At 42.0% G+C, this 21215-nt stretch overlaps 1 protein-coding gene and 1 pseudogene across 2 annotated transcripts; one reads left to right on the top strand and one right to left on the bottom strand.

Annotated features, from left to right (window-relative positions):
• The first annotated feature begins 248 nt into the window (after nucleotides 1–248).
• On the top strand, nucleotides 249–7554 carry LOC146373997 (transmembrane protease serine 2-like; annotated as a pseudogene). The gene is made up of 10 exons (XR_014802165.1): nucleotides 249–275; nucleotides 377–380; nucleotides 550–627; nucleotides 806–898; nucleotides 987–1100; nucleotides 2735–2931; nucleotides 3012–3160; nucleotides 4730–4787; nucleotides 4911–5107; nucleotides 5609–7554. The product of XR_014802165.1 is annotated as a transmembrane protease serine 2-like (transcript).
• An 838-nt stretch (nucleotides 7555–8392) lies between these two features.
• On the bottom strand, nucleotides 8393–20899 carry bace2 (beta-secretase 2). Its single transcript, XM_084950197.1, has 9 exons — nucleotides 20333–20899; nucleotides 16069–16157; nucleotides 15722–15938; nucleotides 13885–14016; nucleotides 12614–12748; nucleotides 12200–12301; nucleotides 11555–11704; nucleotides 11284–11452; nucleotides 8393–10139 (listed from the first exon to the last, which is right to left on the bottom strand). The coding sequence occupies exons 1-9, from the start codon at nucleotides 20624–20626 to the stop codon at nucleotides 9898–9900; spliced, it is 1530 nt and encodes a 509-aa protein (XP_084806323.1). The 5' UTR covers nucleotides 20627–20899; the 3' UTR covers nucleotides 8393–9897.
• Between the last annotated feature and the right edge of the window lie 316 nt (nucleotides 20900–21215).

The raw sequence follows: 21215 nt of genomic DNA, 5'->3' as shown, positions 1-21215 counted from the left end.
GCCTATACGTCATGTTTTCAGTACCTTTCCACTGCACACTCGGCGTAGCAGAACTCACTCACTGCTCTGACACTTAAGCAGATAACACCTGTGTCATGTTTAGACTCGCCAACTCGTCATTGTCTTTGCTGTGTGCTCAGGAGGGAAACAAACTGATGCTGTGTGAAGTGTAGGTGTGACAGTTTTCATACAAACTCTTTATTTGATCGCATCCATGTGAGAATGAGCAGAGCGGAGCCTGGGAGGAGATGCCGGAGGTGCTGGCAGTGATGTGGGTGAGATTATCTGAGTGAAAGATTGCTGCTGGAGTTATCACAGGAGGATTTTATTTCAATTTTTTCAAAATACAGATGATTAAACAGAAAATGACCACCAGTCCGGTGAGTTTTAATCTGCATTTAATCAGCCTTGAGAAGAAGACCTGCTTTCAATTTATTTTAAGTATTGTAACTTTACAAAAACACTTTTGCTCTGCCAAAAGTATCTGGACGCTTGTCCTCACGTCATCCGTTAATATGAGAAGATGAAGCTTCCTGCTCGCTGAATCAGATGTTCAACCCCAGTATGTTCACAATGTGGCGCTGAAGCCTCCGCCTGAGATCAGTCCCTCCATCCCCAAGCACAAAGGTATTTGAGTGTCTTTCAATACAGTTTGAATACTTTACACGACTGTACAGATACCAGGCACGTCATTTGGACGCTGCTTGTAACAAAAAGTCTCATTAAAAACTGTTCTGTGTATAAAATGTAATCGTGAAGCTGAGTGTGAGTGGGTTTCCAATCACGGTGAGCGCTCTTCTGTCAGATTTCAAACACAGGTGCATCAAGTTCACTGTTGCTGCTGTCATCTCCTTGCTGCTGCTGCTGGTGGTGGCTGGAGTCCTCCTTGCCTATTACTGTAAGTGAAGGATTTATTTAGTGAACTGAGTCAACATTAGTGAGATTGGAAGACTGATTTTTTTTCTGGTTCCTGTCTTGAATTCCAGTTTCTTCATCCTGTATTCATGGGATTAAATGTGGAGATGGGAACTGCAAGTGGGAGTCCCAGTGGTGTGATGGGGTTACAGACTGTCCTGCAGGCCAGGACGAAGCTAACTGTGGTAAGCAGCTTCATGGTGGGAAGAAAAAGCTTCTCTGTCCTCCACCTTTAGATTTGTTCAATAAAGCTGGTTTCCAAAAAAGAAAAACTTGGAAAACAACAAATGAAATGTGGACATTTTTTTTAAAAAGTTTAATGCTTTCCCATTCTCGCGCTGATAAGATTTCATTTTGGAGCCTCTTTTGTTGTGTTTTTTGCTTCATAGCGCACAAAATATTTGCAAAGGGGGACAGGTCTGGACTGCAAGTGGGTCCATTTTTCATCTGGACTACTGGCACCTTGCATTGTCTTGCAGAAATGAGCAAAACTAAGGACTTCTCTGGAAAAGACATCTTCTCCGTGGAAGCGTTATGCTGCCCTAAAAGCTGAATATACTATTAAGCCCTAATGAGATTCACATATGTGTAAATTACCCACACTGTGTGCTCTAGTGCCCCATGCAATCATCCGTTCTGTTTATTAGCCAGCAGATGAAGCTTCTCTGGGATTTCCAAAAAAATGGATATTCCCACAGAACAGTTTTTTAGCTCACCTTAGCCAATCTTAACTGAGCTGGAGCCAAGAGAAGACAACAGCATGACTCGAAGTTTACCTTGGATCACACTTATGTTTAGGATAACTGATCAACTGCAGGGATTTATATCACAGGATCATGCCTGCTTTTAAAGCAGTGCCACCTGGGGGTGTCAAACCCAACTTTCAACTCTCTACCCTACAGAGACTTCTCTGAATTATGGTCAATAGATGATGAAATCCCCCCAAAATCCTCTAAAACCATACTTCTTCACAGAGTGGTGAAGCTCTGTTTACACCCAATGGTGCTGCTGACCTGTTCCCAGGTAGCCTCATTAGTTGTTATCTTGATGCATGCTCAATAAAAGAAGGTGAGAGAATCCCAGAAAGTTAACTCTGTTCATCTGGATTTCCAATCTTTGAAAACAAGGTCAGAGTTTATACAACGGAACAGTTTGATGCTTTTATAGGTTTGTTTTTTCTGGAATCATCCATATTCCTCATGATGAGATAATGAGATAATATGTAGACTGAAGCATTTATCTTCCCTTGTTAACTGCCAGTCCTTTGTGTGCTTCACTCTCAACTGGCTGCCTCTTCACCCACTTTCCACTTGTGACAAGTTTTTCCTCCACTGTCACCATGTGCTGGATCACAGAAAGCGGTGTGTTAGCTGAGGTTTCTTTCTAATAGTGTAGGGTCTCTACAATATCAAACCTCAGTGAGAGCGACAGTGGGAACGAAAAACTCACTGTTAGCAGGAAGAAACCTCCGGCAAAATGAGGCTCAGTTTGGGGATAAGGCAAAAGAGAAGAGAGCAGAGAGAGACAAGACAGGCAAAGTATAGCGAGAACCAAAAGTTGCTAATTACTAATGATTTAATGTAATAGTGGAGTGCATCCAGCATATCAAAAAGAAAATTTGTAGCCTAATATTAAAAGCGGGAGGTTGTCTGTCTCCTGAATCCAATCTGGGAGTTGTTTCCATAGTCGAGGATAGCTGGTTTTTTTCAGTGTGTTATTGATGTTTTCCAACATTTAAAGTTTTTTTAAATTAGTTTTGTCTCTCTGAAAGCCTGTAGCTGTAGAATGCTCTAACAGCAGCCTCCTTTTTCAGACTGAGGAAGCAGGGTGAACTCCAGCAGGGCCTCTGCAGGACAGCTGGCCTCCCTTGGGGCTGTACCCTGGCAAGTCAGCCTCCAGGTTGCCGGTTCTCACCGCTGTGGAGGAACCATCATCTCCCCCTACTGGATAGTCACTGCTGCTCAGTGTGTGACCTGGTGAGTCCTCCACCTTCACCTTCACCACCCTTCAGTAACCGTGGTTTGATCCAGCATTAATCAAATCTCTGCTGCTCACCCAACACCTTTGCAGGGCCACCAGTCCTGCAGACTGGGCAGTATGCTGGGATAGTGGACCCATTAGGCCCTCTGTTTAACCCTGCTTACTCGGTGCATCGCATTATAACTCATGAGGGCTACAACAGCCAGCTCTCCCAACCTTTGGACATGACAGGTGCCCTTCATTACATTATTATAACCACCTTTTAGTTAATTGAAGTTATTAATTATTAATTATTATTTAATATGGACTGAGATGTGGTGACTGTGGAGATCATTTGAGTTCAGTGAACTCACTGCCATGTTCAAGAAACCAGTCTTTTATATTGCGGCCCACATACAGCCCACTTTCATCTTATCTGATTTCTGTAAGTTTAAAAATTTTACCTACACATTTAATAAATGAGAGACCCTAATATAGGACAAAAAAGAGTGATTTCAACATTATTTCTCAGTTTTTCTTACATGGTGAAGAAATGCTGCTTTACTAAACTAAAAAAAAAATCTGTCAGCATGGGTTTAAATTGTAAGAATAAATGTATAAAGTTGCAGAAATCAATTAGTTAATTACTTTGGTGTACTGTTTTTTATTAAAGCTGTAAAACTTGTGAAAATACAGTTAAAATTCCCACATTTATGTCCTCCTTTTCCCAACGCCATCCAGCAGGCCAGATTGAGGTCAATGCTGGGCCAAATCTGGTCCCTGGGCCTCATGTTTAATACCCCTGGTTTAAAGGAAAATATCTGAACCTGCTATTTGAATGTTGGCTCACATCAGACCATGCAACATTTCTACTGCCTGATTTTGTTGAGCAGGTGCAAACTGTAGCCTCAGTTTCCTGTCAATAGCTGACCGTGTGACCCTCTGCTGCTGTAGCCCGTCTGCTTCAAGGTTCGATATGCTGCACATTCAGAGATGCTCTTCTGCATAATTTGATTGTAACGAGTAATATGAGTTAACTCTCGTGTGCAAAGTCCCTTAAATCACCTATTAAATCCCCATTCTCCGTTCAGTTCAAACCTCAGCACCCTGTCACGTTTGCATGCCTAAATGCATTGGGTTGCTGTCACATGAGCCATATACATCACATGATTCAGATATTTGCTTTAAGAAGCAGCTGAAATGTGTACCTAATAAAGTGGCCAATGAGTCTGTTTAGCTTCTTTATAGTAGTTTTATCTTGATATCTCTGTTTTGCCAGATTGTATATTATGTTATTGTGCTTGTGTTTATATTCATTCTACTTTTAGGCTGTTTCTAATCTTGAGTTGCTGCATTCCCACTTTGGGATAAGTAAAGTATATCTTATCTTGTCTTATACAGATTTACAGCCACAGATTTACTGCATAAATCTAAGCTGGACTCAGCAAAGTTAATCCCATATTAACACGTTTTAATCAGTTGTCTTTCCCCCCAGTTCCTTAATCTCAACCAGAAGTCTTAATAACCAGGCATTGTTAGCCAGTCATGGCACCATATATTTTAGAATAAGGCGTTCTTGTTAAAAGTGCATCCATAGAAGTTTTAAATAACTTTTGTTGAAGGGTTTCAGAGACCTGTTGACATTTTGGAAGATGCACATCCTCAGTGGATGCATTTGGGACTGTTACTTCAGTAAGCGTTACATTTAGCAAACTAGCAAGCTGTCAGCTGAGTATAACCCTCAGTGTGAATAAGCTGTTCACACAGTGGCAGTCTGTACAGAGAGGCTGTAAGAGTGCACACATTGACACCATTGTTAACAGCAGCAGCTTGTCCTGTGTTAAACACGTTACAGCAGAGATGTTTACTCCTCGGTAGGCTTCAGGAACATCGGACCTGTGTGCCTCCCAAACGTGGGCCTGAAAGTCACTGCTCATCACAAGTGCTGGATAACACGATTTGGTCACAGAGCAAATGGTGAGGCAGCTGTAGTTAGTGAATCAGTATTGGTGCTCATTGCCGCCTACTACCACTAGATGGCATCAAAGTCCTGCACTCATTGTCAAGTGATTGAACGTTATTTTATATATTCATTTATGTATTTTTTTTTGACAGACTCTGTCTTTCCATACCCGATGGAGGCTCAGGTGTCTCTCATAGATGCTGCAGAGTGCAACAGTTTCATCGCCTACACGAACAGGATATCCCAGGATATGATAATCAGTTTAGCTGTGTAGTGTCCTTGAGTGTCAGAGGTCCACAGTGTGACCCACCTCGAGGTTACAATGCTTCAGTTTTAGTGGGAATAGAGTCTCTGAATGCAGACTCAGAACAATGCGCTCCAATAGTGTTTGCAGTTCAGCCAGTCCAAACAGACCGTCGCATAAAAGCAGTTTTTGTTCATCAAAGAATCCAAAACATTTTCATGCTCTTATGTAACTGCTTTTGCGGCGCTCTCAAACAAGTCCAGCACTATGTTCTGTGTGCAGCAACCGTTTTAAATAAACTGTTCGTTTTTGTGCCTGCTAACAATCCACTTATACAGTCAGCAGTGAATGTACAGTTAGAGCCCAGAGGAGGCAGCTGACTATTATATCCCCTTTTTATTTGGATGATTTAGAGCTTTTTCACTGACCTCAGAAATCCATGAAAGACCTAAAACTGTCCTCAAAAGTCCTCATGTAGCCTCTCAAAGTCACTGTAAGTTAGTATTGCCCTTTGTTTGTTCCTGAACTGTGTCTCAGGCTGACGGCGGCGGCCCTCTGGTGTCCCTGATGGATGGAGTATGGTGGCTCATAGGTGACAGCATTTGGGGGGAACAGTACGCTGGGCAGGATGCACCGGGTGTTTACGGCAACGTCGCATACTTCCCGGACTGGATCCACCGTCAGATGAAGGTTCATTCGTTTTGAGATTTTGTAATGGCACTCATGAACAGGCCAAGTGTAAAATATAAAGAAAGATTAGACTTTGATTAAAAGTCAAATTTAACTTCACTCTGTGTGATTTCATGCACTTTATGTACCTTTTGATTTAATCTCTTTGGAGGACCAGATGTTATAAGAAGGTTTACCCATCTGGTGCTCTGAGTTGTACAGCTTGACCTGGAGGCTGGATGTAATGATAAACACCGTATGTCTGAATCACAGCAGGGCCTTGACGCCAAGTTAGGATATTAATATGAGTGTTGTGTGTGATTAATCGTATTTGTCCGAGTGTTTGACAAGCCAAAAGGTTAATCCGTGCCCTGACATTATGTTTCATTGTCTTTGGTATCCTTCGCCTTTATCATCCGCAGAGGATTACAAAGCTTTTTTTTTTCTTGTAAAGAAGGAACAAAAATTCAAACAAAGTACTGTGCAAAAGTCTTGATCCTCTCCTCATTTCTTCATATTTTGCTTCCAAAGTGTGAGCATACTTTCTTGTCTTTCCTACTTTTTATAAAGTGGTCTTGATCAATAGTTCTCCAGGTCTTCTGAAGGTTTTTAAAGGTTTTTCTTTGGACATTGGCTGCTTTTTCACTCATTTAGACTCCATTACTTGTACTTGATCATTTTCAGAGCAATGTTTTTTATTTTGTTAAGCCACTGAAGACTGAGTTGTGAATCATATAAGCTTAAAAACAGCACCTAGCTAAAAGAGACAAAAGAGTGGTGTGGTCGGACGGGTCACCCTGGGCTCCTGGGCGTCGGTGGTGCTGCAGCCAAGGGCTGCGGGCTGTATGAGCCTGCGCCTCGCTGCCCTTGGTGGTCAGCGAGGAAGCTGGCTCCTCCCCCCTCCACACACACAGGGGCTTGGGATGCAGGTGTGTCACTGAGGTGCAGGTGAGACCCTCCTTCTCTCTCCCCTCATGGCTGCCTGTACCTTAGTTTTCCTCCACAACTTAGACACTCTCATGACTTTCATTCTCATGACACATACATATAGGGCCTTGGGGGTGGGCACACTGAACAGCGTCCAGAGGGGGGTCTGTTCATTCAGCCTCACCTCTGGTGTCGGTGCCCACTTCTCAATTTTAAATTGCATGTAGACACCGAAGGTCTTGGGGAAGGTGACACAGTAAATATCTGTGTTTCAGGTCAGGTCTTAGACTCCACCTCTCTCTCTCAGAACATGTCAGGCTCCCCCAGGTGTGGGGCCTATTTCCCAGCCACACTCCCTGCCAGTGGCTGGTGCCCCCACCCGATGGTGTATTGGTGGTTCTCAGTATCTGGGGCTGGGTTCTTGGGTGTGTACTGGCTCATTTATCTGAATTTCACAGCCCTCCCAGCTCTCCGTCTATAAACAACCCCACACACTTCCTCCTTTTTTTTCACTTCATTCACCTCTCATTAGCACATCGGGATATGCCCAACCCGGAAGTCCCCTCTGAGGCCTTCCCCCAAACAGCAGCCTCAATTCATGCTCGTGCAATCTGCAATTATCTACTAGAAATACCAAACCTACATGAGGATGTGGTCTCAGCTAGTGAATGGGCTGGAGTAAAGCAACTAAATGACTGAACTTTAATCACCAAAAATCACGAAGGCTCTTTAAAGCCACTTTCCGCCCCACAACTGTTTCAATAGCTATCAAAATTACCAAGCACACCTTGAGTCGTGAAACTTGTGTACTTTACTCTCAGAAACAGTCAGAGAGACTAAACTAGCAACAGGTCCCTCTGCAAATGATGAGCTCATATAGCGGCAACTAAAAGTTGTTCTAATCAATCATTTGTATCAGTGTACGTTTCAGCCGTATGCTTAGCAACACTGACATCAAGTAGCATTAAGCTTTATTGAACATTTGACTCGTAGTTCTCAACATTTGTGTCATGAATTGAGCAGGGTACTTTGAGGAAGCCAGAGCATGAGTCTGATGACACAGCTTTTTAAAATACCACAATGACACTGCTTCTTATTTTTTTCTTAAATAAAAGAAAAACAGCTGTAGGCAGTCACAGCTTTTTAGAAAATAAAGTACAGCCTTTTGTTAAAGGTTTTAAGCAGCAAGACATCCAAAAAAAAGATCTAGTCTTTACTCGGTGTTAAAACCGGGTAAAGGTGGTGACATACATTACCTTTCAAGCTTGTTAGAATTGTACAAACTCTGTTTTTGCCTTATCTACTGTATTTCTATTTGTGTTTACATGTGTTTTGGCAAATTAAGCAGAAATGAAGAGCGGCTCAAGACTACATGAGAGACATTTAACCATTAATCAAGATAATAACTGTTACAGCTCTAATATTGTGATGATTATGAAGTAATTATATTCATCTTGACCTTTTGTGTTAGCATAAAAATATTTGCTATTAGCTTTATCAACTTACATGCAGATAATGTTCAAACACAACCAGATGACTTGTACTTGTTTACAGCAGTATCAACCCGACACGTATACAGAGAAAAACTTACATTGAATTATTGCCATTTTCTTTTTCATAATTTATGTTACTTTTTGAAATCACTTTATCTATTATAAGCTACATTTAAGTACGTTTTATTTTGTTGTATTTCTCATCCAAAAAGAAATAAAAATGATTTAAAAACGATGATGTCTTTGATTTGTCACAAGTTGTTTTATTTACAACACAGTTTACAATTTTTGGCACAGAAAAAATACACTCATAAATAAGCGAGCAGTTTTAGATTCAAGTGTACTTTCAGTGAAACAGTCTCACAAATTGACATTTTTTCAGACATGTTAGTGCAGCTTGGGTCAGATTACAGGAAGCTGAATGAGGCTGAACTGTGGCGCAGCATCTTCTGTGGACTGTGTATGGACCTTATGTCACTGGTGCGAACAGACTGCAAAATGACATTCAATAAGTCGATTCTTTATCTCAGACAGGAATGTCTGCTTTGCTAGAACGTTAACTGAAGCCCACAAGTAACAAAGGAAATCAATGCTGAAGTGTTTCTGTATATGATTTGTATAAAATGTGCAGTATAAACACCCTTTGAATTCTAGTCTCAGAAAGCAAAGATCTGGAATAATTATAATTATAATTACAATATTAATAATAATAATAATGATGATGATACAATCACATTCAAAGAGACTTAAGTATAAAGCTGAGGGTATACAGAATGGGTATAGCTACATTAAAATAATAAACTACATTACAGATGGAGAAATATTGATCTTTCGTTTTATATAACACTTTGATCGACTTTGGAAGTGCAATTCAGCAGAGTAAGTCCCAAACTGCTGATACTGTTCTAGCAGAGAGCCGAGACCACAAAGGCACTACAGGCGCTGTAAACACGAGTGTAACTTTTCATATTCTTCCTATTACCAGTGAGCAGCTTTACTTTAATTAGTTTATTTTTTATGTAATATCTCTGGGTAATCATTTGACTCCACAGACGAGTGGAAAACTTCAAAATAGATCCAAGAAATAGATCCCGTTGTTGGCATTAGATTGAACCCCCCCCCACAAAAACACAAAGGCACTTTTGGTTTATAAGGCTTAGAAACCTAGAAAACACCTTTTGCATGGAGATGATATCAGTGTTATTATCCTTCCTTCTGGATGTGCTGTGATTGTCTGCACCGCTGAGCTGTTCTTTGATTTCTGCTGTGATGGTTAGTGTGTGTATACTTATTAACTGCTTTAATAATTTTGTTCACCTTCTAGTGTTATTGAAGTTCTAGATTTCTCAGAATACCTTTAGCAGTTCTAATTAGAACAAGCCCCGTTATGATTTGAGTGCCTCCACCAGCCTGTGTAGGTGGATTAAGGCAACATAAGCATAACATTAGCAAACTATCATCGTCAAAGAGAGGCCACGACCACAAAAAAACCAACAAGAAAATACAAATTCACCACCAACAGCTGTTTTTTTAAAGAATTGTTTTGGGGATTTTTCCCTTTAAGAGGCAGTTGATCTGTCTGTGCGACTGCCTCCGTGGGCCAAGCTGATGAGTCCAGTCTAAAAATCCTAAGTCGAGTGTCATTGGTCGGTGCAGCCTCTCGTGGAGGCGCTCTGCTCACTGTCCGACTGTCCCTTCCCCAGGTTCGCTCTACTTTGCCCTCTCAGTCATTTGATGCGGTGTCGTACCAGCGAGGACTCGTCCGTGATCTCACCGTTCCGGTTTCCGCATCTGCAGGGCAGGATGAGCATGAGCAGCAGGATGAGGAGGGCCAACGCGCAGACTGCCATCAGGGCGTAAGATATCATCCACACAAGAGGCTCCTTCAGTGGGCCGCCAGAGCAGTCGGCCGCCACGTCCGCTGCAGAGAAGGGTCCCTCGATCTCTGACAGAGCCACCCCATCGCTCACTGCAGTGACGTATGAGAGAGGTCTTATAACATTATCTCATAAAACCAAAAAAGCAGCATTAAGTTAGCATCACTCATACGCTCTCATTCAATACAAATTTAACAAGTGCCAAATAAAAAGAGTTAACCTGTGACTGTGAGCTAATGTTTGAGAAAAGCTGGAAAGACAGGTGAAGAGAACTTTTGCTGGACTGAGCGCTAGCTGAGGCTATCTTGACAATGAGCAAATGAACGTTTTAAACATTTAAACATTTAACTGAACAACTGCTGCTTTTAAATTGTGCAAAATCTATTTTTCATTCCTGTTTTTCCTTGTTTAAGGAACATTTAGAAATAGCTAAATATGGCCTCTTTGGCCAACCGGTCATGGCAGATGGCTGCCCTCCTGGTTCTGCTTGACGTTTACTTCCTGTTAAAGGGGAGTTTTTCCTTGCCACTGTCACCAAGAGCTTGCTCAAATGGGGTCATTTGATTGCTGAGATTTTCGGTGTATTATTGTAGAGTCTTTACCTTACAATATAAAGCGTTTTGAGGGTTCCTGTTGTTGTGATTTAGCCCATAAAAATAAAATTGAATAGAATTTGGTGGAACTGGAAGAAATTATTCATGCACAATTATTGCCTTGTTTACCTGCTTAGATAAATGATCTCTTTCATGCCTCCAAATGACACAGACCATTAACACATTGCAGCAAGCGAGCTCACGTCACTCCTATTTTATAATCTTCACATTGGCTTCAGGATGTCTTGAAATTCTTGTTCTCACATACAGAGCATTAAACAGCCAGGCTCCAGACTTTATCCCAGCTTTTTAATCAAGCACACTGCTGCTCGTAGTCTTCGATGGCAGGCTCAGGCATCATTTTTGTATTTTTTTTATTTTTTTTTAAACAATGGCATTTAACTTTCTTATTTATTTTACCTGCCCTGCTTAGACATTAAATGCTGTCACAAGCCTCCAACCTTAAGCCTACAAAAGTGTTTGCTCAGTACACAACAAAAATGAACTTTGTACTTTAGTATTAGGGAGGGAGGCTTGGCCAAAGTTCATTTTTCCACAGAACTATGAGGAAGTGCTTTCTCATAAAAAGCGAAATATTTACAGACATACAACTGCAGTAAGTGGCACCAGTATGAACCCTGACCTGCACAGCTGCTGAGTGCGAAGCCCAGTCTCCGCTGAGTGCGGTCAAACACTACGTAGAAGCCTTCCATAACAGTAGCGCCGATCACCATGCCATTTGTTGACGACGACACCCCAAAACGGAAGCAGTCCAGCGTGCCGTCAACGTCCGTGATTGGCTGGATGTAAAGCTGTGAGATGACAAGAAATGAGGATGAGTTTGTCTTTGTTTGATGAAAGCTCTAGAGAAGGAATGATTATAATGATTATATGATTATATATGTGCCTGGCACCTGAGGCAGAATGGTGATGCGGAACGACTCGCTGGTGTTCGTGGCCCTCAGGTAGATGGACAGCTTAGGGAAAAACCTCCAGGGGTTCTCTCCCTTCATCCAACATGCTAACTTGGTGCCTTCCCAGAACCCTGAAGAAAACTCCTCGATCTGAATTTAAAAAAAAACAAAAAAAAAAACAAACACACAGGAGGAAAGAGAAAAAGAAAATAAGAGTCACAGTAAGAAATTGACAGAGACAGAAAAGAGACAGTGCGAAGGATAAAAAGGATAAAGACAGAAAAAGAAGGTCAACATAGCACCAAAACAAGTTTTGATGTTCTGCTTTCATTTTCCTACTTTGTATTCATCTGCAAGGATGTGGCTGCTTTAATTGAAAATGTTGCCTCCAAGTTCAAATTAACCTTGGGAACTGTTTGTGTGCAGTTACAAAAAGGTGAGAAATGTGCAAAGCCTAATGGTAAATAAACAAAGGCATGGAGCGCACACACACACACACATATATTTTTATAACAGGAAAAAAACCCTCGATCCCTCCACTTAAAGCTACTACGTCCTTGAACAGTGAGTGTGTGCTATTCTCCCCTGCATATCTTTGCTCTGACAACATGTTTCATCATTGTCTGTGGAGCAGAGGCAGCATACCAGAGAGCTGCGTATGATGGCTTCTACCAATGCATTGAAGACGTTGACAGGAAGTCGCAGCAGAGTCGTCCCACTGTCGACTATAGCTTTATCCATGTTATACTGAAAGAAAGAGAGAAAGAGTGACGTGCGGTAGGGTTTGTTCTCGCTGCAACGGGCTCCTATGGAAGACCTTGAGCAAACAAAAGAATATAAAATGAGGAAGTTCTTTCACAAGCAGACAAACTGGATTACACTGCTCTGCAGCACTCCTACTCAGCTTCTCTTACATTTCAGTGTTTTAACCTTGACACAGCAAGTTAATCAAGTGCTGTGAGTCAACTTCCAAGTCAAAGCTACAGTTCACTTTGAAATAGTGCAGTGTGGAGTTAGGATCAGACGGTGAGAGAAGCGATTCAGACTGTGAAGTTTTACCTCTCTGCAGTCCAGATTCAGATTCTGGTCTCCCACCTCCAGCTTCAACACCTCCACCTGGTAGTACCACTCTTCTATTATAGGGGTGTACCACACTGAGCCTCGATACAGACTTGGTTCAGCCCCACCCATTATCTAAGAGAAGAAGATAACCAGAATTACTGCCTTTTATTTTTTTGCCTCAGTAAATCAGCTAAGTTGCAGTTTACATATCTGTTTAGCTTCACCACTTCAGTATCTAACTAAACTTAAAATTAGAGCCTGATAGGAATAGGATTCTTAAGACAGATACAATACCGATACTTGGTGATCTAATTCTGACATATCGACCAATTGTTTTTTTTCCAAACACTCAAAACACAAACAACAGATTTCCCTAACATTTGTTATGTGTACTTATTTGTGCATTATGATAGTTATGTACTCATTCACGCTCTGCTCGGCTTTTGTTTGTGGCATTAAAACATGTTGCTAACAGAGGGAGTGGCAGAGAGCCATGTGGTGGAAAAACTATGGTGTTTCCACCGTCTCCCTTTTTATCTTTTTTAAAATCAGCTGTTACAAATATCGATACAATTAGATCTACTTAAAATACAGTCTCTCCCTCAGTATCCTAATCAATATTAGTCAGAAGTGCTTCACAGAACGTTGTGATATCCCTGTGACCTTTGACCTCTTTGATATATAATGTTGTTGCTTCATCGTTGTATCCGACTTGTGTGAGAATCTCTAATTTTTAGCATATGACTTGTGGCCTAAAACATTCTTAGTGGATGTTCGGGCAGAAAATTTCACCACCGTGAAGGGATAAAACCACACAATCATCACCAGGTCAAGTGTGCCACATTAAATATCCAACAAGAATACACTCTAGCAAATGTTTATCCCTGTGCCCACACTCTGACAGACCACAGTCGATAAACACACATACACGCACAAGCACCCTGCCATCTTATCCATCTGTCTGCACCAGCGGGTCACATGATGGAGATGCGGTGAGCGAGGCACCAAGGTCGAAAGTATTACAGCGACAGACTTGCTCTCAGCAGGATGCTATCTTAGCTTAATTAGCTCCAGTCAAAGTAGAAAGGCCTTCCAATGTGGAAACACAGTGACATGAAGGACATCAGCTATGACGTTTATAAAAAGGTGCTGGTCACACACACAAGCTATCAAAATCTCAGACAGAGATCCAAAATATAAAGACTGTTTAAAACCAATGTTTTTATCTAATCAAACTCCTCCTTGGGGTGTTACTTCTGACTACTCACAAGACTGCCGCCCGTAGTGTCTGTTTCGCTGCCGGCTGACAGTCGAGCACCACACATCTGGAGGGAAAAGACGTCAGGAATTCCCAGCTGTCTCACCACGGAGTTGAAGAAGGGCTCCACAGACGAGTCAGGCTGGTGGAGAGACGCGAGACGGTGTTAAATAATGTTGATCGAGTGAAACCTTTACATTTGCGTTTTATACCTTTAGCTTGTGTAACTACACAGACTGTTAAAGCTTCACACACAACATCGTAGAAAATCAATCACCTCAAACATCAGCTCTATTGAATGGAAATGCTGAAATATGTTTTTATGTGACAGCGGTGTATCATCAGTTTGGACTGTGATATGTTCACTCCTGTTTTCCTCCACAGTGTCACCATGTCATGCATGACAAACAGCCTGGAAGAAAGTTCAACCTCAGCACTCAGGAGTCACCAACAGCACAAAGTGGTCAGTGTAAGCGTATCGGCTCCACAATCACTGACATTTGATCCCAAAGGTTGTTGCAGTCAGCGCAGAATGAAGGTACGTATTGTGCAGTTTGCGCTGACGTCTTTAACGCTCCTTTAAGACGAGATTAATCTGTTAAAAAAAGCTGACACTGGGTAAAGCACCTTGATTTAGCTCTTCTTTTGAAAAAAGAAAACTGATTAATTCACATCTATGGTATAAGGGGAGATGGAAGTAAGAGATGACAAAATACAGCAACAACATAACCTCACCCCATCATTTTATAAGAAAAACACACACTCCTGTAATTATATCACAAACAAGTTTTCTTCTTTATGTGAAAGGTCGATGACGACATTAAGATAAGATTAGACCGCAAAGTTATTCAGTGGTTTAACAGAAATGGAGGCGAGCAGGAAGCCATGCATTGCTGTCACATTCCCTTTATGAAACCTGCATGTTCACATTTTCTCAGGTTTTGCTTCCTCCTTCTGCTCTCATCCTTAGGTTTGTGTTTAATTCCACATACATGGAAAACAGCACTTTAATTAGCCAAATCATTTTGCAATGATTCATACAGAAACAGAATTCAATATGGTGTTTGTGCTCCAAAAACGACATTCTGCAAATATGACACACCAAGAAATTGACGAGTAAGGAGCAAATATCCCACGGAGAACACAGGTGGATGCTGGGGCTGTTCCAGGGGTTAAAACAGCAGTGACTCAAGGCAGCAGTCAGAGGATTTGCAGCTTAAGTAGACTGCTAAATTGGAAGGGTGTTTGATATGTGACGTGAGGAGTGGGAGGCATGTAAGTGAGAATGACGTTGCCTGTCCGGACAAGCTCAGAGGATTCACTCAATATAATTAGTTTATGTTATTTTAGTAATCAATGCTTTTATTGGGCACTTCAGTGGTGCTTTGGTAGCACTGTTGCCTCACAGCAAGAAGGTCCTGGGTTCAAATCCACCAGCTGGTACTTTGTTTTGTTTTTCCTCGCTGTCCAAAGATATACATGTTAGGTTAGCTGGCGATTTTTATACGGCTGTAGACCTGAATGTGTCTCTGTGTTAATCCTGTGATAGACTGGCAATCTGTCTAGTATACCACGCCTTTCACCCTATGACAGTGGCTCCAGGCCCCCACAACCCTGAATTGGACAAGTGTAAGAAAATGGTTGAACAGAACACAAATGAAATAAATCAAATCCCCACTTTTTTCACAATTTACGTATGAGTGTGCCAAAATGTCTGTCCTTTGAGTGTCGTCTTTGTTTTCATTAGAGTGTAAAACAGCTTCTTACTAGTTAATGTCACACTGGGCAGAAATCAATGACTTTGCTTAATAACTTTACGCAAACTTGTAAATGAGTATCTCCCGTACCCGTGCCAGCACAGGATAGGCCAATCCCAGGATGCCTTGCCAGTTGATCCCAGGGAGGAAGAAGCCATCAGAAGACAGGATGGAGGCGATGTTGATGTTGATGGTCCCGTTTGGGCCTCTGGGAATAGAGACGCGGTCCATTCCCAGCTCACCTTCCCAGTTGCCTTGGGTGTACCTTACAGCTACAGTGCGACCGGTTGAACGGTAGGTACTGGAACTAAAAGCAGGAGAAAAAAAACAGAATATGTAAACAGTTACAAAGCTATATATAACAAAAACTGAATGTATTTACTATGTTATACTACAGTTATTACAAAATGCAAGCAGGCAGTATTCCAGCCACTCACAGTGCAGTGTTGAAGTAATGAGTAATAAATTGGTGTGGAGCTGCAGCCACGGCAAAGTTACTGCTGCCTGTATCCACCAGGATGTTCAGCTGGAAAACAGAAGGCACAGTTTGTTTTAACAATCACTCCAGCTATCTGTTACACCCCCCCCCCCCCCCCCCCCCCCCCCACACACACACACACTTACATGGCCCCAGAATCACATGGTAAAAAAAAAAAAAGAAAAAAAAAAAAGAATGACAGCTAAGCACAGGGGGATGCATTCACAAGCCTTTAAGCTTTAAAAAGACATTAAAGTTTGTTTGCAGATATGATTAGAGGAGAAGGGAGAAAGATAGATGTGAGAAATTTCCCCACAGCATGAAAACACAAAAGGTAAATTACACAACAGTTCTCAAGGAAACAATGAAAGGGAAATGGGCCATAAAAATAGCCGAACATAAAGAAGGTTATATCTCTTTTAGGGGCGTTTCGTGCCCATCTGAAAGATTCATATAGGACCGTAAATGGACATTTTCTCTGGAGGAAGAAAACGCAGCTTGGTTGCAGCTGAAATTAATTACACATTTTTAATAACGTCTGTAAACATTATTTTAGCAGCACACACGAGAGGAAATGATACACATGAAGTTGCAACGGCACTACTTTTGGTTCAGTTCTAGTGTTGGACAAACTGGTGTGAAAGGTCTTCGTCATTAACAATGCACCTCGGACGTAAGTGTTCACTGAATGTGTGATCTGAGAGTCAAACACGACAGCCTCAAGCTGCTTTCATGACTGTATGACCTAACCAGTTGTTTGGTATGTGTCATGTGAACAGTGGGGACGAGTTAACAGCACTTGAGATCAAGTTGTCTTCCAGGCATCAAGTCAATGAGCAGGAACAAATAAACAGCAGACTTCTGTCACCTTCATGTTTCAGCTGTGGCCATGTTAACACTCGCTGGCAAGCATTCGCCACCGAGGCGGGGGTCATAAACCTAATGCCCCGACGCCACCTGATGAATCAGCAACAAAGACTCGTGGCAATCTATGAAAACTGAGCAGCTCATTAGACATGTTCAAATGTAAACAGCGGTTTCAACATCTGATCGACTGTCGCCTCGTTGCGTTTGCCTTTACATTAAGGCACACCACAACAGCGGGCAGTAGTTTACTTAAATTACATTTCAGATAAACGCTTGTTGACCATTACGCTACACTGTTTGCTTATGAGCGCAAACTTTCTTAATCATTTCCTTGTAGCCGACATCCCACCGGCGTGCTCAGGTTCATTTGGCCTTTATGAAAGCAGGTCTGTAATTATCAACCACATGTTATCGACTGGTTCACTCAGCCATGGGAAACCCCTGTTGAGCCGGGCTTATCAGTTCCTCCTCATTGCGCTGGCTCCTGTCCCACCACTGTCACTGTGCCATCCAAAACTCCTCTGCCACCTTAGCAGATGGCAGCAGGCCACTCACACAAGGCCTGAACCAGTCAAACAGGCCTGACTGGAAAATTCTGATATCCTGTGGTGAAGGAGAATAGCGAGAAGGGAAAGCAAGGGCAGTTCCTTATCCCCACACCACCTATCTTTTTACTAGTCACACTATCCTCCCTTTGTCAAGCTTCAGAGCTTCAGGCAAGTCTCTTCCCCTGCTGAGGCAGTCTGCAGTTGAGCGTTCGCTGTCTAATTGGCGGTAGCTCCATGGAGGCAGCGTGCATCTGCTACCTGTTTGTACCAATTAGCAGATGTGAGGCTCTCCAGCCAACACTCAGCCTGTGTGTGCCACATGCTAACAGATGCCGCAATTAGTGGCTGATTTGAATAGTGCCTCATTGAACACTGCGGCCCTGTAATCACATCATCATCTAGTTAGAATAATATTGAGAGTATAACTCAATAGTATCGAGTTACACGACATTTTGCCACCGCATAAACAATCTGAACCAAAGCAGATGGCTCTCTGCTGGCAAGGTTTCACTATAATTACGGACAGAACAGGAACATAAAAGACCAGAAGATCAAGAGGTGAAGCTTCCTCTATCTTTACTGTGCATCATAAACCAATTAAAGAAGTCTGAGCCTACAATTATGTTCATACATCCGTAATATTAACATCCTGGAAATTGTGCAAGAACGACTTTAAACGCGAACAAATAATAAAAATGGCTGTTTAGCAGGTATCTGTATCAAGTTCAGCTTTCAGGTGGTTTTAATGCTTGATGCAGCAATATGGATCCACTCTGCTAAACAAGCGAGCTAGCCTTAAAAAAACACTCCATAATCTCACCCAAATGTGAACAATTCAACAAAAAACAAAGAAACAAAAAACTAAATGGCAATAGCCAAACCCCTAAACATGTCATTAACTTTTTGTGAATGTTCTCTGCACAGAAAGTTTTCTGACAAAGTAGGAAACACACAGCTGTAATAAAAAAACATAATAAAGACTGCGCCCTTTCTGATTTACTGTTTTGTAAAGGTGAGCCACCACTGACACATACATACTCCTCCCAATAGAGAAACATATTTAAAATACCAATATGCTGAATATAACTGAATAGTAATCTTAGTTCCAGTGCTAATGCATTGATGACATTTGCTTAACTGACTGACTTTTATGATTGATAATCTGTTGTTATACATTTACCTGTTGAATAATGATAAGTAATAAGGGTAAGGGGGAATTTTCTTCTTTGGGGAACACTATAAAGTGTTCTTTTCTATTAGGACATAAGTCATTAAGCATACAACACTGTGACTTGATAATAAGGAAGTGTGGGAAATGTACTCTGGCAAGTGCTGCAATGTTATCCTCAGCGACATGGCAGGTAGTGCAGAAAAGTCTCTGTGAGCCTGAGAAACTGAGATGTGCTGCCCAAGAGTCTTAAAAGCTCTGATCTGTTTAACTCGAGATGCCCCGGGGCAACAGGTCAACTTACTAATGAGATAATTCACCTTTGCTTTAAGCTCCAATTCAAAGACAACTACTTTACAACACAAAGGCAAATCGCTGCCACCCTTAAAGCCTCATGTATTTTTAATAGTGACGGGAGCTCCAGCTCACCCAGATTTAGTCCTCCTCAATTATTAATATGATCTTGTTAGGCGCTTTACATAACAAGCAGTATAAAAATGACGTTCTAATAAATTACACGTACGCATTTCCAAGTTCTGCAACCAAAAGAATAGCAGCCAACGAATATCCCTGCTGTAGAGCAAGTGCTATTTTGTACAACTCTCGGGGTGCTCTCTGCTGCCTGGGAGCCTGGTAATCCCTGTCAGCTGCCTGCTAAGAAACACTGGTCCTCGCAGGCAGCATCATGTGAGTGCATGTGAGCCAGAGAAAGAGTGTTGGTGTTGGTGGTGGGGGTTTAGTCTACAGACCCCTAGGCTATAATGAGGCTGAAGCACCCTCACAGCTATATTATCCTTCCTCCGTGGTCCCAGGCGAGCCTAAAAGTAAGAATGTACTAGACATACTTATCTTCCCATGACCCTCTGCTGCAGGGGTAAATTTAAACCTCATATTTTGAAGTATAGACTTAATAGCTTGAAAAAAAAATATGGCTGTTAAACGAGTCAGTGATTGAACATTGGTGCTGGCTTACGACACCAGCTATCATCCACCTACGATGAAGGCTTCATCTCCACTCACACCTTGCACCAGGTGACCTCAACAGGTCACAAGATGTGGTGGGGTGAAGTCTCACAGTAGTTTCACCCTTCCCACCTTGGCTCATGTGACGACTCGCATGACCAAGTGGATCAGGGACCCTGAGGACCACTTCCAAAGGGGGCAACCCTCCACTGGGGATTAAATACCTGACTACTTCTTCTTCTTCTTTTTTCTTTTTTTTTTTTTTTTTTTTTAGAAATGAAGAAGCCTCTTGGGTAATAGAGATCTAGTCTGTTGCCTTATTTTTTCAAACGTTCAAGATGACCTACACAGACATTTAAAAGCATATTTAAATACACAGTGCTGTATAGATGGGTATCCATGGCCCTGAGTCAAAACAAACACACCCAGCCCACCTTCTGACCACTGGATCACATGGTGGATGGACCAGCCCCTATTCACACATACACAGTAAACACACTACAAATGCATCCAGGAAAAAACAAATAAACACAAAAACACACCACACACACACAACACAGCGCAAATACAGTGATTAAAGTGGAAAGCTGACACAAGTGGTGCGTTTAAGTCTAAATGAGAAACGTAAAAAATATTTCAGAGAGTTAAAACAGACAGGAGCTCAGGAGCTACATTACCTTTTGACCAGGAGTACCGATTGACATTTCTATGTAGTAGCCTCTCCCAGAGTCTCCTTGCAAATTATTCACCATGTCCAGAAAGTTCACGGTACCGGTGGGATCAGAGGCCAGAGAGAGGCCGCTTCCATCAGACTTTAACGCTACTCTCCGAAGAGACGTCAAATTCACATCCGATGAGACGTTGTACTTCCCTGGGTATATTTTCAGCGGTATGGAAAAGTAACAATAGGACACGCCGAAGTACAAACTCAAAGCAAATGCCCCAAACGAAACGAAAGTTGAGTATGCCATGTTAGGTTTTTTTGTTTTGTTTTTTATCACGCTAGTAACAACAGAGAAAGTCTCAGAAAAAGACTCCTGTTCCGTGCTCAAACTTTTCTCCTCAAGTTTTCACACTGGCCCGTACTGCGGTGGTCGCCATCATGGAAACGATCCCGCTTCACCGTCAAAAAGACACCGTACATGGTGACATGCTTACGCGGTGTGAGTGACACTGTGAACTGTCTGCTGTCGATCGATTTCCAGCGAGAAATTTCACCTCCATCTACTCTTACGACGGCGCCAAGCTAGCCCAAACAGAAGACTCAACTTCCGGCAGTTGCTTTCAAATTAAAGCACACATAACTGTTGTAACGCCCACACAAAACAGGCGTTTAACACGGCTAGGTAAAGTTAGATAAATTATGAATGGGAGTTTTGCAATTTTTGCATTTCTAAAAGCTACTTTCAGTCGCTCCCTTATTCGCAGTGTTTGATTTGCCAGATTTGTATTTTACACCAGATAAGACAACTCCAAAAGGTTTTCTGTCTCTCTTAATTCATAGCGACTCAATCGGGTTTTTTTTATTATTAGACAGATGTAAAGACATTTGTGTCTCAT

Source organism: Perissodus microlepis, chromosome 14 (genome assembly GCF_051167445.1).
Source record: "Perissodus microlepis isolate ML-2025 ecotype Zambia chromosome 14, ASM5116744v1, whole genome shotgun sequence".
In the NCBI taxonomy this organism is placed as follows: Eukaryota; Metazoa; Chordata; class Actinopteri; order Cichliformes; family Cichlidae; genus Perissodus; species Perissodus microlepis.
The sequence above is the reverse complement of the archived record's forward strand: the minus strand, read 5'-3'. Positions and strand labels throughout refer to the sequence as shown.